We start from the raw sequence: 15,820 nt of genomic DNA, 5'->3' as shown, positions 1-15,820 counted from the left end.
GCTTCAGATCAAAGCGTGAACGTGCAGATCGGTCCTCTTGCTCAGCCCTCCTTTCAAGCCTTTGCACATTTATATTCTACAGGCCAGTTCCGTTCTAGGGAGCTGGCCTGCCCCAGAGACTCACTCTTAGTCATAAAGGTCCCAGGCCAGCCCTGGTGTGCGGAACTCAGAAGCTTGTTTATTGTAAGGTCCAGAGTGGCTCTGGGTCCCAGAATGGAGAACTCCTGGTTCCCTAGGAGGGCTGCAGGGAGCCCGTGCCTGCCCGCTCACCAGGCTCTCTGCCCCTGGAGATGCCGGAGGACTTCTCTGCAGCCTGGGCTTCTACTCAGGGCACGGATCCCACCTGCCCTGACCCCAACCTGGGGGTGAGCTATGATGTGCTGGAAAGTAGCCCATGACAGGAAGAGGCCACACAACATCAGCAGTACCAAGTTCAAGTCCAGTTTTTTAATATACCTGTTGTATTACGCCGATTATATCAATCTCTCTGAGCCTGTTTCCTCATAAGGATGAATAACATTTAACTCAAAGTGGTTGCAAAGATAGAATAAAATAGCATATGAGAAAGTACACTGTAAACTATATAATTCTAGCTATAAGGTGCTGGTAATAGAGACTTTACTGGCTTTAGACCATACATTTCTCCACTCACTTATCTTTTGTCAAGCACCTACCATATACCCAGTGTGGAGCTAGGTCCTGAGGTTATAATGGTGAACAAGTCAGCCCCAGCTCCCAAGAGCTCATATGTTAACCAGGAAGACACACAAATATGTAAGCAGATAAGGATAGTACTTAGATATATGGTCATAGCACTATGTGCCGAGTGATTTGCGAGCACCGAAGATAGAGCAACCCAGAGAATCATTGTAACCCTGTCAGAGCAGTGTCTCACCTGCTGTTATATCCTCAGCTTCTAGAACAGAATGTGGCACATAGTAAGTACTCAACCAGTTTCACTGAATGAATAAAGGTACTGCTTTCTTACTGCAATTCCTACATCAAAGGCAGCAGAGCAGAAGGAAAAGAGTATTGGTTCCTTCCAAGTTCTCATTCCAGCTTAGCATTTACCTGCTGTGTGACCTTGGACAAGTTACTCAGCCTTTCTGAGCTCATATTCCTCACCTGTAAAAGCAAGGCAGATGTATATATCTGGCATATAATAGGCCCAGAAGAAATGTTATTCTCCTTGTGAGCAAAGCGAGAGTGCCTGCAGAATATCCAAAAGGCTTACAATTTAATAGGAGGAAGAAAATAAGTGTCACCAGGAACGATGGACTGTTTTAATGTCTCTTCATCCACACACCCACCAACCTAACTTGCCAGATATTCCTAAGACCTGTCCGTATTAGGATGTGCTTTGAGGCACTGAACCAAGAGATGAATCTGGCACAATATGAATTCTTGAAGGATTCCTTGCCCTTGGTGACTTGAACTTCTTCCTTTTATCTTTGCTCTACCTCCAGTTTCTGGAATTGGCTTGATATGAATACTTCCTATTTGTCTGTCTTTTGTCTTTAGCTTGCAACTGCAACCCAGTGGGCTCGGAGCCTGTGGAGTGTCGAAGTGATGGCAGCTGTGTTTGCAAGCCAGGCTTTGGTGGTCTCAGCTGTGAGCATGCGGCACTGACCAGCTGTCCAGCTTGCTATAATCAAGTGAAGGTTCAGGTGAGCGTGCTTCCCCTTACCGACCCTTGTCCCTAGAGTGAAATCAAGTGTCTACTGGGTGGTTCTGTCACTGACCTAGGACCCGACTAGTCTGCTGGAGATGAGGCGAGGGTTACTGTTTCTTTCTTTAAAAATTACTGTATTAAAAAAAATTCTGTATGATAGTAATAATACCTCAGGTTTAAGTTCTCGTATGTACCATTTTCAAAACCCCTTTTGTGGATACCGTCCCGTTTGGTACTCATGATACTTAAGTTGGGAGAAAAAGCATTCTGACCTCAGTTTTCACTGAGCAAACAAAATCATGAAAAATTTGCAATGTTTCAAAATGACACGGCCAGGTGGAACCGAGAATCCCACTCATGTCCCCTGATTCTGAGTTCAGTGCTCTTTTCACTATAACATGCCACTGGATTTCTTCCAAGAGATGTCCTTGTAAGACAAATGAAGGAAAACATAAACATTTAAGAGACAGGAGGAGGCCAGAAGGGGTTGAGGCTATCCAAACACGAATGGCCTCCAGAAATTTATCATTCAAAATCCAGAGAAGAATGAAATTGACGTTGTTGTTGTTAATTATTAGTATTTTGCTGGGGTGAGGGGTGGAGGAGGAAAGCGCCCAAACAGAACCCCAAATCTAGAACAAACTCAACTTTGAAAAAAGTTCATCTATTTAACTAGCCCTCTGTAGCACTTTCTTTGTTCCAGACACTGTTTTAAGCACTATACAAATATTAACTCATTTAGTCCAAGTAGCAACTCTGTGAAGTATTATTATTATTATCCTCCTCTTATGGATTAAGAAAGTGACTTGCCCAAGGTCACACAGCTAGTGAGTGGTGGGGCCGGGATTCAAACTCAAGGAGTCTCGGCTCTAAAGTCTAAACTTTTAACTACCCTGACATGCCAAGCATTTCTGGGCTTTCAGCTCTCATCCTCTAGGACCATGATCTCTGCCATCTGTTCCGATCCTCTTTCCTGTGTGGTTTCAGATGGATCAGTTTATGCAGCAGCTCCAGATCCTGGAGGCCCTGATTTCGAAGGCTCAGGGTGGAGCAGTACCCAACGCAGAGCTGGAAGGCAGGATGCAGCAGGCTGAGCAGGCCCTTCGGGACATTCTGAGAGAAGCCCAGATTTCACAAGGTGATGAGGCCAACTTCCCCTCAGACAGGAGAGAATGTATAGTCCTAGAAAGCATTGCTACGCTGGGTCAGAGACTCTTCTGTGGGTCTTGGTTCAGCAGATGTCTCTGCCTAGCCCTTGCAGAGGCAGAAGGACTGTCCATGGCATTCTTCTGGGACCTGAATGATGGAGATAAAAGAGCAGTTGCATGCATTCACATACTGGTTTTTACCATTTTGCCATAAGCCAGTCAAAGTCGCTTTTTCAACCCTCCATTGTGTTTGATTACTCTGTGCTGACCCGGAAAGTGCTCAGACTCCCTTTTCTGTTGGTGTTCAGATGCTGTTAGATCCTTCAATCTCCGGGTGGCCAAGGCAAGGACTCAAGAGAATAGCTACCGGGACCGCCTGGATGACCTCAAGATGACTGTGGAAAGAGTTCGGGCCCTGGGCAGTCAGTATCAGAACCGAGTTCAGGATACTCGCAGGCTCATCACTCAGATGCGCCTGAGCCTGGAGGAAAGTGAGGCTTCCCTGCAAAACACCGTAGGTGGCACTGGGTTAGCCAGGGGACTGAGAGTCATTGCTGTGCTGGGAGACTCACCTACAGACATCATTGGCTCATGTTCTTTTTTCTTTTTCCGAGGAAGATCAGCCCTGAGCTAACTACTGCCAGTCCTCTTTTTTTTTTGCTGAGGAAGCCTGGCCCTGAGCTAACATCCATGCCAGTCTTCCTCAACTTTGTATATGGGACACTGCCACAGCATGGCTTGATGATTGGTGTGGAGGTCTGTGCCTGGGATCTGCACCTGCGTACCTGGGGCTGCCAAAACAGACCTCACAAACTTAACCACTATGCAACCAGGCGAGCCCTGATATACTTTTTTTTTTCTTTTAATGTAATGATCATGGTGACTAGGGACTCTTGATGTGTCAGGGTGTGGAATGCTGTGTGGCTAATGACAAGCAGTTCTGGCAGGACAGATGCAGAACCTGTTTAGACTCCATGGCCAAGTGCAAAGCCTTAACCAATTCTCCTTTTTCCACAGAACATTCCTCCTTCAGAGCACTACGTGGGGCCAAATGGCTTTAAAAGTCTGGCTCAGGAGGCCACGAGATTGGCAGACAGGTGAGCAGCATTAGAGGGCACCTCTGCTTCAGACCATCTCTCAAGGCCAGACTTGAACAAAACTGTAGGGTATTCAGGCCCTACGCTCTATATTCATTACCTCCCGGCTCCCTGGAAGCCATCCCCTGCCTTGAAGCCATTTGTTAACCACTTGGCCTTTAGTACATGTAGGTGGCCGCTGGGCACGGTCGTGTGGCAGGAGTTGGGGGTGGGAGTATTTCCTTCTCAGATTTCTCCATGACTCACAGTATGGCTTTGGTGTATGTCAGATGTGATTCTTTGGCCCCGTGAAATGAATCAGCCCTTGGAAAAGATCGCTCTGCAGCTTTGAGGGACTCCCAGGCTCCCACACCGAGCCTGGGAACAAGTAGCAACGAGTTGTTTGCTAGCCCGTAGGGGCTAAGTCTGCAGAGGGGGAGCTTCCCTTGAAAACCAGCTCTGCAGGGCCCCAGTGATAACAGGCAGCTCCTGAGTCCTTGTCCACCTATAAATCCTATGTCGAGAGGGTTGCTCATAGCAGAGTGCTCAGCAGGGTGACAGGCTCTGCTAATCCCAACAGGAATTCAGTCAGCAGAAGGGGGCTGGCCCGTGTTTTTGTAGCCTAAACTGTCTCCTGAGCTTGTTTTTTTAATCACTTTCTAAAACGAAGAGGACAAAAGCATTTGTGGGACTTTTAAGACAGGCTTTCTCCTCCCTAGAGGTGGGCTCAGTTAAGAGATGCAGCAACAGTCAGAAGGGAGTTGGATCCTGGGTGAAATAAAACCCAGCGGTTTCCTCCTGCAGAGAACCGCTTATGGATGCAATATTTTACCGCCCTAGATTGCTCATCTCCACCCCCCACCCCAGGCTTCCCCTGATTACGCCGGAAACGGAAAAAGATCACCAGAAAGTCTATGACATGAGGCTGCTTCTCTAGAACCCCTCCTGCGTCTTGGTAGTTCCTCTAATTCCATCTAACCGGGGTCAATTCTGTTTGGCTTTTCTAGCCAAACCAGTTCCCTTACTCCTCTCCCTTCATTTAAATAAAAGATCTAAAGGAAGCCCTTTGCTATGAAAACTCAAATTCATTGTTTTTAATCCTCTCAGCCATGTTCAGTCAGCCAGTAACATGGAGCAACTGGCAAAGGAAACCCAGGAGTATTCCAAAGAGCTGATGTCACTGGTGCGCGAGGCTCTGCAGGAAGGAGGCGGAAGCGGCAGCCTGGACGGAGCAGTGGTGCAAAGGCTTGTGGGAAAGTATGTTTCAACGGGTCCTCACGCGGACCAATATAACTTGCATCCTCCCAGGGTATACTGCAAACTGTGTTTGAGAGGTGCCCCGTTTCTTTAAAAATATATTGGTAATAAGAGGGAGAAGAGAATGAGAGTAGTACTTTGGGCTAAAGCAGATGCCTTTTAGGCTAAGAGAAGAAAGGGTTGACGAATCGAAGTAAAGTTTGTGTGTTGGTTGAGAGATTGCGTACTTGGAGTTACGGTCACCCTCTGTGGTGTTTGAAGACTATGAGTAAATCCATCTGATGGCGTGGAGGATCGAAGAATAATATATTTATATTATCAAGAATTGGGAAACCTGGGTTGAATTTTTCTGACCTAACCTGTATAAACTTTAAGGCTTATGTTTAGATTGTGGAGAGGGACTCATATCTGACACATAACCTCATTTGGTTCTTTTGATAATTCCAACTATATACTTTTAAAACAATAGGCTCAAGTTTTGCTTTGAATAAAAAGAGTGACTTCTCAAAGTCCCCTTTCTTTGTTCCCTGCAGATTGCAGAAAACTAAATCTCTGGCCCAGGAGTTGTCGAGGGAGGCCACGCAAACCGACATGGAAGCAGATAGGTCTTATCAGCATAGTCTCCACCTTCTCAATTCCGTGTCTCAGATTCAGGGAGTCAATGATAAGTCCTTGCAGGTAAGGGCATCTAGCCTGGCACTGATGTACAGAAGAAGGGCTGTAATGCTTTCTTCTCTGGGGGCTCCGTAATAATGTTCAATTATTGTTTCCCCTCTATATTAACGTTTCTCGCTTTAGATTAGAAAGAGTGTTTATCCTTCTCATTATCCGTTTTCTTGCTCTTAAACCCAAATCTTGGTCTCTGAAAAGGCCTTGGCTCAATCCTATTAGTGGGTAGAAGTTTTATATCTCTTCTGTAGTTCTGGGGACTGTTGAAACCTGTGGGAAATTGTTATAGATAAAATTTGATATTTATACACTTAGGTCCATCCTAGGGTACATCTCTATATACGGACACTCAGAAGTTCTCAGAAGTTTTGCGTTGTTTCTGTCATCGATTCCTTTAGCTATTCCAAACTTATTACATTAAGAAGATTCAGCTTTCTACCTACAGTAAAAACCACTCATAATGATTCCCACAAAAAATGTTCTCATGTATGTATAAACTAACACATAAAATAATGAAAAAAATAAAAGACACAAACCCTGTTTGATGCTTGGGGACCTGCTGCCTGACTTTCATTAGGCATATTACCTCATTTCTGTTAGACTTTGGGCTGAATTGTTGTTTTCAAACAATGATGTCAGGTCCTAAGAAGGCTGTCGTGGTACCTGGTGAGCAGAAAGTCAGATTCATTCATTTCTTTGGGCTTACAGGTAGAAGCGAAGAGGCTCAGACAAAAAGCTGATTCTCTCTCAAACCGTGTGACTAAGCATATGGATGAGTTCAAGCACGTGCAAAGCAATCTGGGAAACTGGGAAGAAGAAACCCGGCAGCTCTTACAGAATGGAAAGAATGGGAGACAGGTATCCTTTCGTTAATTTGTTCATTCAACAAACACGTATTGAATGCCTACCATGTGAATAAATATGGCAAGAGGAATCATCAAAAACAGTCTAAAGGTCACAGAACCGCTGCTTACAGGGAGAGTAACTGAAATACACAGGCCTTGATGGTGTTAGCTCAGCTCCACCCACTAAGTCAGCCTTCAAATCTAAGAAGAGGACTCAGGCCTCCTGGTCCAATTTTGGCCTACTCTGTCTGCTAGATTGACTTCAGGAAGTATCTAGAGTTTAAAATTATGATTTACATTACTATTCTTGTTCCTGATAATGGGCTAGAGTTTGAGGCTATTCTCTATATGGGATCCTTTTGGGTTCTGAAGTTCGCTCTGTCTCAGATTGTGGAAGGGTTTGCCACAGCACCCCTAGACTATTCAGTGAATCACAGGACTATTGTCGTGAAGAGAAATGTGTTGGAGTGATTTTGCTGACAGGAATGCACTTCCCGGGTGTATGTTACATTTACTCTAATCTTGTTCTGTCTGCCTATTTGCAGACATCAGATCAGCTGCTTTCCCGTGCCAACCTTGCTAAAAGCAGAGCCCAAGAAGCACTAAGTATGGGCAATGCCACTTTTTATGAAGTTGAGAACATCTTAAAGAATCTCAGAGGTGAGTAGTTCATGGTTTAGGTCACTTGAGTATTTTAAAGGTATAACCATGACTTTGGTTTATTTTGAATCCTCATATGTTTCTCTAAGTGATAGGTACATTGGGATATTAAGAGATGCTTAGGAAGTATCTTTCTAAAGAAAAAAATTTCGTTAATATTTGATGTAGTGCGAAGACTTGAACTAGATGTCAGAAGGCTTGAGTTCTGATCTCTGCTGGGCCATGTGACCAGGCTGAGCTGGCTGTGTGACCATAGGCAAGTCATGTAGCCTTTCCGGACCCTAATTTCCTCTTCTTTAAAGGGAGAAGGTTGCAGTCAGTGATCTCTAAGATCTCTTACAGATCCAACATCCCACTACCATACAAAAATTTTTCCTTTTCTTTTGTAGCTTGGTTGGTTCCAGAATGGAACCAAGGTGGTTGCTTGGTGGTGGTAATGGAGCAAGCTTTATCACAGCATCTAGATCCAGGAAATGTGCATTTGTGCCTTTTAGAGATCTGGTTAAAATTTCAGTCTTCTTTACTAAAGAACAAAAAAGAAACTTTCCTATAGTCTTTGGATTTTCTTCACAGAAAGTACCTCTCTACCCATTCTATCCAGCCTCCAACTATTGTCATTGGCAGCTTAGGGTTTAATGTTCTGGCTTGAACGTTTGGGCCTCAAAGATTCCACCTGCCTTTGATCCACTTTGGGGTCTTAATAGTCTTGCAGTGGTGGGTACCGAAGACACACTGATTGTTAATAGTCTTGCAGTGGTGGGTACCGAAGACACACTGATTGTCAATTTCTCTAAGCAAAGAACTAATTATGGCCCGTCCAATGCCTCCTTTAAGATGCTTTCTCCTGGATAAGAAAGCAGGAACAGCCACAACTTGGCGGTAATAACACTTTTTCCAGAATTTTTCCTAAAAATTTTGGCCCTTTTCATCTTCATTTGTCAGTTAGTTTTATAAGTTAGTTTTCATCTTCGTGGCAATATTTTCTTATCTTCATTTCAGAGTTTGACCTGCAGGTTGGAGATAAAAGAGCAGAAGCTGAAGAGGCCATGAAGAGACTCTCCTACATCAGCCAGAAGGTTGCAGGTGCCAGTGACAAGACGAAGCAAGCAGAAGCAGCCCTGGGCAGTGCTGCTGCCGACGCCCAGAGGGCAAAGAATGCAGCCAGGGAGGCCCTGGAGATCTCTGGCAAGATAGAACAGGTAAAGAGAAATTGAAATGCAGGTTGGCATGAGCAGCCCCAAACGCAAGGGTAGTGTGGAAGGAGAGAGAGCGTCAGGCTCATTTTGAGCCCTAGGGCTCAGGGTCCTGTTGTGGTCCTCGACAGCCCCAGATCCACTTGGGCACCCATTTTGTTGATTGATTCACAGAGCTGTGATTGACTGAGTGCTAGGGCCCCAACCCCCCACATCTCCCTTTCAGCTCCCTTTTTGGACAACACCAACCATCCAAGGTTGTTTTTATATTGACCATTGTATTAGTTTCCTCGAGCTGCTCTAACAAAGTACCACAGACTGGGGGGTTTGAAACAACAGAAATTTATTCTCTCACAGTTCTGGAGGCTGGAAGTCTGAAATCAAGGTGTCAGAGCCACGCTCCCTCTGAGACTCTGGGTAGAAACTTTCCTTGCCTCTTCTAGCTTCTGCTGGTGGCTGTCAACCCTTAGTGTGCCTTGGTTTGCAGCAGCATCACTCCAATCTCTGCCTCTGTCATCACGTGGAATTCTTCTCTCTAGGTGTCTCCATCTCTTCTAAGGGCACTAGTCATATTGGATTAGAGGTCCACTCCACTCCAATATGACCTTATCTTAAGTAATTACATCTGCAGCAACCAAATGAGGTCATATTCTGCGGTATTTGGGATTATCACTTCAACATAACTTTTTGGGGCACATAATTCAACCTGTAACACTTATCATCAATATTTGATTGAAGACTATGAAATCCTGGCATTCTAGATACCTTGCCCCTATCTGTGTTCTATGTCTAAGCTCTGCTTATTCATTATTCTCTCTCCTTCCACCGTGTGCCAGCACTGCGCTTGGGGCTGGGGATATGGAGATGAGAAAACCCAGTCTTTCTCCTCAAGGAGCACTCAGTGTAATGGAGAGAGACAGACACGTTACACTTACAACCCACAGGTTAAATGCTACAGTAGGAGTGCTTCTCAGTTGAAAGAAAGCTTCTTAGTTCTTATTTAAGCATGACTTCTAGAAGGCTTATGCAGCTCTAGAAAGCCCAGAGGGAACTCTTGGGATCTGGACTGTTTGGCCTCACTCTTGGACCACTTGGTAACTTGTAAAAATACTGTCTAATTTTAAGTTCCGTGAGGGTAGAAACCAATTTCATGTGCCTCTCTTTATACACTTCTAGCACAGAGTCACCTGCAATTTGATGCTTATTAATAGCTTATTGATAAAGATGTTGATAGACTTTGGATTTTCTTAATATATATTTTTTAAGTATACTTTTTGGTGAGGGAGATTGGCCCTGAGCTAACATCTGTTGCCAGTCTTCCTCTTTTTTTTTCTCCGCAAAGCCCCAGTATATAGTAGTATATCCTAGTTGAAGGTCATTTGAGTTCTTCTATGTGGGATGCTGCCACAGCATGGCTTGATGAGCAGTGCGTAGGTCCACGCCCGGGATCCAAACAGGCAAACCCAGGGCTGCTGAAGTGGAGTGTGCAAACTTAACCACTTTGGCCATGGGGCTGGCCTGATATTGACAGTGTTTGTTTTAATAAAAACAAAACTCAAAGCTGTAGCCCATTCATTTTCTGCATCCTAAACTCAACTAAACTGCCTTGGGGATCCTAGTAAAGTCATTCAAAAGACTGTGGCGGCAAAAAAATATGACAGAAAATGACGTGCCTTTCTCGCCCTCTGGGTTTTCCCAACTGGTTCCTGTTGCATTCACCGTGTGGTGACCATTGACCAGTGTCTCACTGCTGATGGCTCCAGTTCCTAGAGACCTACCCCAAAAGTAACTTGTTGGAGGCAGAGCTTGGGGAAGGGTGTGTCGCCAAGTCTGACTTGCTCGTTATTCATCTAACTCACTCCATCAGGGCCTGCCTGCAGCTGTATTTTTTCTGCAGTTGTCTTTGAGATGTTTTTGTGCCTCACCCCTGTTTCTCCTTCCGTCCCTGGCTCCTTTTCTTCTCCCAGGAGATAGGAGGTCTGAACTTGGAAGCCAATGTGACAGCAGATGGAGCCTTGGCCATGGAGAAGGGACTGGCCACTCTGAAAAGTGAGATGAGAGAAGTGGAAGGAGAGCTGTCAAGGAAGGAGCAGGAGTTTGACATGGATATGGACGCAGTGCAGATGGTGAGTTCCCGTATCTTTCCACAGGAGATCCCTTTAAACTTGCCAATATGGGAAACACCCTTTCAAGACTGGTTTGTATTTCTTTTTCTTCAGGTAATTGCAGAGGCCCAAAGAGTTGAAAACAGAGCCAAGAATGCTGGAGTTACGATCCAAGACACACTCAACACATTGGATGGCATCCTACACCTAATAGGTATGTGGAGTATCCACAACCTTCCAGCCCCATGCTCCAGGGCTTCTCCCCAGAAGACTGACTAGACCTGGCCCTGATGAAAGGGAGTCTCAGCTTTCCTTAAGGGTATCAGAAGTTTGCTTTATTTCCAGGCTCAGGTACTTTGGGCAGGTTACTATCCATTTTCTGGATTCTACTTTACCATCTCTAAGATGGGTCACTGAGAACTTATTGCCCTTGAAGGTGAAAGTCTGTAGGTCAAAGAACTGGGTGTATTTAGGGAAGTGTATTGAGGCTCAGAGAGCTTGCTAATGTCCTGCAGATCACATAGTAAATTGTGGAGGCAGGAATGGAAGTTCACAGCTAAGGAGAAGACTGGACAGATTGGCAGTCCTGCTACGGCTTCTGGCCTCGATCCTGAGAAGCCAGTGGACAGTTTTAAGCAGAGGAATAATATCAGCCCTGCGTATTTCAGAACGATCGTCAGGGTGGCTGAGTGGGGAGAGCTTGGAGGTGGGTTAGACAGAGGCTGGCTGAGACCACCTGGAAGATTGTTGAAATAATTGAGGAGAGAGGTGAGGGAGCCTGCTGAGGCAGGAGAAGTGGTGAGAGCGAAGGTTCTCCCCGTCTGTGAAGTCAAGAATCACTTGTTGATTCTGCTGTTTGTCCCTCCCCAAACCACAGTTGTACCTTGATGTAACCAAATGGGGAAATTTGAGCTACGCAGAAGAAATATAAAGGTAACAGGTCCGTGAGATACTGCACAATTTTAGGATAAAATAGATTGGATGGCACAGCGTGGCAACGACTCAGACTTCCCCACAGAATTTTTCCCAGAAGAAAACTGATTTGAATGAAAATTCTGGGTTTAGGTAGAACTGGTACCAGACCCTCATTTGGCCTGTTTCATCAAGCTCGAACTGTAGCAGGTCTGGGACCGGGGATTTGGTCATAGATTCCAGTAACATTCAGGAAAAGGCGGTTCTGCTTTTTCAGTTCATTATGGTTTTGACACCTGATTTTTCTGTGGAGCACCATTGCCCTGAGAGACCAATATTGTCTGTGTTGTTATGCTAACAGGCCTGCTTTGTGATCCAATAAGCCCCAACGAGTAAACTACTCTCTAAGGGTACAAAACACTCCTTAGCTGAGATCTTAGTGGCTTTGTTTAGTGTTGTGAAAAAGGTAATGAACTAAGAAGGCCTCTAAGGAGAAAATGAGAGAGTGGTATTTTGGAACTATTAAACATTTACTATGTGTCAGGCACTAGGCCAGGTGTCTTCATGGTGTAACATCATTTCAGTCTTTTAAAGGTCCTATGAGGTGAGTTTTATTATTTTTATTATTTTATTTCACAGAGGAGTAAACTGAGGCTCAGAGAGGTTAATAATGTTCTGCAGATCACACAGTCATTTGTGGAGGCAGGATTCAAACCGAGGTCTCTGTCTCCAGTGCTCCTGCAGTTTTTGAGTAGCTCATGCTGCCTCCCCCGACATGGTTATCTTGCCTCCAGGCTTATTTAACTTTCTCTGCATGTCGTCGAACCCTAAATTCTTGAATTCTCCCCTGCGCCAGGTGCAGGACTGATCCATTGGATCAACACTTTTGTTTTGGTGTTGCTTCTATGCTGTTTGCTCTCTCGAGTCCTGGAACAATAACAGTTTAATTGCTCTGGGTATAATAAACTCATGCAGTCAGATGTTAGCGCTGCAGTTTAGATATGTGAGGCAACCTGACCTTGAGTTTGAATTGACCAAGGGTGGCTCAAACCTATTCAAACCAAACAGGCCTGGCCAGGTGCCCTTCGTGCTGACATTGGTTTTAGATTGTTTATGGGTAAAACATACCTGAACAAATGTGACTCCATTTCACATTGGACATAAATTAGTGTCTAGCCAGATTCCGACTGTTTCAGGCCAGAATGAAGTCTTACATCATTTCCTAACAGCTGTAAAACATCCTCCAAATAGCGCAGCATACCTTGGCCTCTGTAAACCATGAAGCTCTGCCAGTTTCTAAAGATCTTCTGATGGAAAACAACAAGATATTTCCCAAGAGTGCTTCAGAAAGCATAGTTTGGAGTTGATTCTGGTCCTAGGGTGAGCTGTGATGGGCAGCCACTTTGGACAGTACTCAGGCCCCTGTGACCTTCAGCCTTCATCTTTTCAGAGCGTGAACTGTTGACCCAGACGTGAAAGGAGAAATCCAAGCTTCATATTGCTTCACTGTAGAACTCAGAGGCTTGAACTGGGCTGTTCATAACTCAGTAATTAGGCTAGAGCTCTCAGAATTTTCTCTGTATTATTGCTAATTTCAAAGAAGCCTTTTGAATGTATGGCATGCTGTCTGCTGTGGACAGGTGGAAACAGGAATTTATTAAGGGTAGACAGGGTCCACATGTGTTCAAGGAGATCTAACCACAGCTCTTCTATATTAACTCCTTTCTCATTCCCTGAAATAGACCAGCCTGGCAGTGTGGATGAAGAGAGGCTGATCTTACTGGAGCAGAAGCTTTTCCGAGCCAAGACTCAGATCAACAGCCAGCTACGGACCTTGATGTCAGAGCTGGAAGAGAGGGCACGTCGGCAGAAGGGCCACCTCCGTTTGCTGGAGACTAGCATAGATGGGATTCTGGCTGATGTGAAGAACCTGGAGAACATCAGGGACAACCTGCCCCCGGGCTGCTACAATACCCAGGCTCTTGAGCAACAGTGAAGCTGCCTTAGAGATTTCTCAACCAAGGTTCTTGGGATTCAGACCTCAGGGCTCAGGAGCCCGCATGCGGGTGGGGTGGGATGGGAATATTTGAATATGTTGAATGCGTGTGCTCAGGCCCCAGTGAACCTGATCCCATCCCTGAGACCTCGGCCAGATAAATGTCTTTATTGCACCAGTGTGATACTATTTGCTTCCTGGTCCTGGGCAATGAGGCAAATAACGTTGAGTGTGAGACTGATCAAGGGCCTGACGACAAAGGGTAGACTGGATGGAAGGACAAACTGCACAGGCAGATGTTTGCCTCAGAAAGTCATAAACTGAGTCCTGGAGTATGGACAAGTGCTGCTGGGTTATAGTCAGCTTATTCTTTGAGTAATGTGACCAAAGGAAAATCTTTTTACTTTGTCCACCTATAAACTTCTTCCTCATTTCAGAAGAGAGTGAAGTCTAGTCCTACTGTGGCCAGTAAAATACCATTGCCTTGTAGTGTCCAATGCAAGCTTCTTGTTGACCAGAGTTCCTCCCACTTACCATCCATAACATAAACCATTACATAAACATGTGCGCCGCTTTCAAGCTGGAAGAAGTGAGCACTGATGGAGTGAGGCGCTGTAAGGCTGACCCATTTGGAGCAATGGTGCCTGTCATGTCCTGCCACTTTCGAGTTCTTCTGGGTCTCAGAGAGACATCCTTTCTCCTGATGATGTCATGGCAACTTAGAGACTACATTTTTATTAAAGCATTTCCTGCCAGCAAAGCAAACACTGGGAAAGTATTTACTTTTGGGTTACAAAGTGATAGAAAAATGTAACTTGGACACTGAAAGAGGTGCCATTATCTAGATTTATTGGTCCTAATTCAATCCCACTTTTCAAACATTAAAAATTACATGCATTGACGTGTTTTATTTTATTCTCCCTCTCTCCTTATAGCAGAAAATCTTCCTACTCACACTTGAGCTGGATAGAATCCATCCTTCCATCCATCCTTCAATTCATCCATCCATCCTTACAACATATATTTATTGAGCGCCTACTGTGTGCCAGGGGCTGGAGTAGAGTGGTGAAATAGTATTTGCCCTCATAGAACTGATTTTCTAGTGAGGAAGAAAAACATTAAAAAAATAAAATTAAACTTACAAATCTTGTTCATCACAAGTGGTGGTGATTGGAATAACCCCCTGGTTTGCAACCTCTTTTCTGAACAGAACATATATTGCAAGACACTCCTGTGGGGACACTTGGGTTTTGGCAAAGTTGAGACGCTTCTGGGTTGTGCACACTTCTTTGCATTCCAGCTGACACTCTGCCCCTTTCCACAACTGATTGCAACAGACTGTTGAGTCATGATGACACCAGTGGGATTTGCTGGAAAAACCAGAGGCACTTCCACTTCAGCTCAGAAGACTTTGGTGCTGCCTCACTTCTGTATTACCTTGGCTTTTCATGGACAAGGGTTTAAATAAAGAATAATTCTTAGATGCCTGTGGTTAGTTCCTAATTTATTAACCTCTAAGCTTAAGGTGGAGGTGCCAAAACAATGGAAACTAAAACGCCATAGAAAGAGCAATGAGTCTAGAGTTAGCTTCTTTAATTCCTTTTTCTGAGCATCGTGTTTTGTCCTTTCCAACTATAGGAGCGGAGCACTTTATGAGATTTAACTGGTGCTGTCTTCTAAGCATGAAGATGGATTTATTTCTGGAACAACTCGAGCAGGGTGGGGGTTGTAATATTTTTATCCTTTTTCATCATCTATAAAATAAAGGTAAAATCAATAATTTATCGTGATTTTTAACACCTGAAATATTGTCATGCTTTTTAACAAGTTAAAATTTAATAAATTAAGATCTTGAATTGAGCATCTGCCCAAACGGCTGAGGAAAGGATTCTGCTCCTATCCACATCGACCCCCTAAATTCTGACGGGTCTGATCACTTTGATTTCTCTTCTGTGGAAGTGAAAGTATAATTCCGTCTTGGCGTACTCAGTCGTGAAGCCTACAAATCTCTCACTGTAATTAACAACTGGTGCCCAGAAAATGCGTGTGTATTAATTCGATTAGGTTAACTCCTGTGTTACACAGACCTAGAAATGTGCATGACCCAAATACAATAGACTTTTTTCTTGCTCCCGTAACAGACTAGCTGGGGAGAAAGTTGGCAGGGTGGCCCTCCACATAGTTACTCTAGAGGCCCTGCCATTTACAACATGTGACTTCTAAGCTTGCCCTGGGGGATCATCTCCATTCCAGTGGGTGGGAAGGGAAAAAGACATGGAGAAGGGAT

At 44.7% G+C, this 15,820-nt stretch overlaps 1 protein-coding gene across 2 annotated transcripts in view; it reads left to right on the top strand.

Annotated features, from left to right (window-relative positions):
• LAMC2 (laminin subunit gamma 2) overlaps nucleotides 1-15,016 on the top strand; it is a 53,083-nt gene extending 38,067 nt beyond the window's left edge. For both annotated transcript variants that reach the window (XM_014850287.3, XM_070497713.1), the window contains 12 exons: nucleotides 1,522-1,667; nucleotides 2,660-2,810; nucleotides 3,129-3,334; nucleotides 3,838-3,917; nucleotides 5,004-5,153; nucleotides 5,687-5,831; nucleotides 6,531-6,680; nucleotides 7,213-7,327; nucleotides 8,327-8,526; nucleotides 10,488-10,646; nucleotides 10,740-10,839; nucleotides 13,280-15,016. In XM_014850287.3, coding sequence (XP_014705773.1) covers nucleotides 1,522-1,667; nucleotides 2,660-2,810; nucleotides 3,129-3,334; nucleotides 3,838-3,917; nucleotides 5,004-5,153; nucleotides 5,687-5,831; nucleotides 6,531-6,680; nucleotides 7,213-7,327; nucleotides 8,327-8,526; nucleotides 10,488-10,646; nucleotides 10,740-10,839; nucleotides 13,280-13,533 — 1,856 coding nt within the window. In that variant the 3' untranslated portion in view covers nucleotides 13,534-15,016. The remainder of the gene's footprint in view (nucleotides 1-1,521; nucleotides 1,668-2,659; nucleotides 2,811-3,128; nucleotides 3,335-3,837; nucleotides 3,918-5,003; nucleotides 5,154-5,686; nucleotides 5,832-6,530; nucleotides 6,681-7,212; nucleotides 7,328-8,326; nucleotides 8,527-10,487; nucleotides 10,647-10,739; nucleotides 10,840-13,279) is intronic.
• The last annotated feature ends 804 nt before the right edge of the window (nucleotides 15,017-15,820 follow it).

The sequence above is a fragment of the Equus asinus genome, chromosome 25 (assembly GCF_041296235.1).
Source record: "Equus asinus isolate D_3611 breed Donkey chromosome 25, EquAss-T2T_v2, whole genome shotgun sequence".
Lineage (NCBI taxonomy): Eukaryota > Metazoa > Chordata > Mammalia > Perissodactyla > Equidae > Equus > Equus asinus.
Note: the sequence above shows the minus strand (reverse complement) of the source record. Positions and strands in the feature narration are given on the sequence as shown.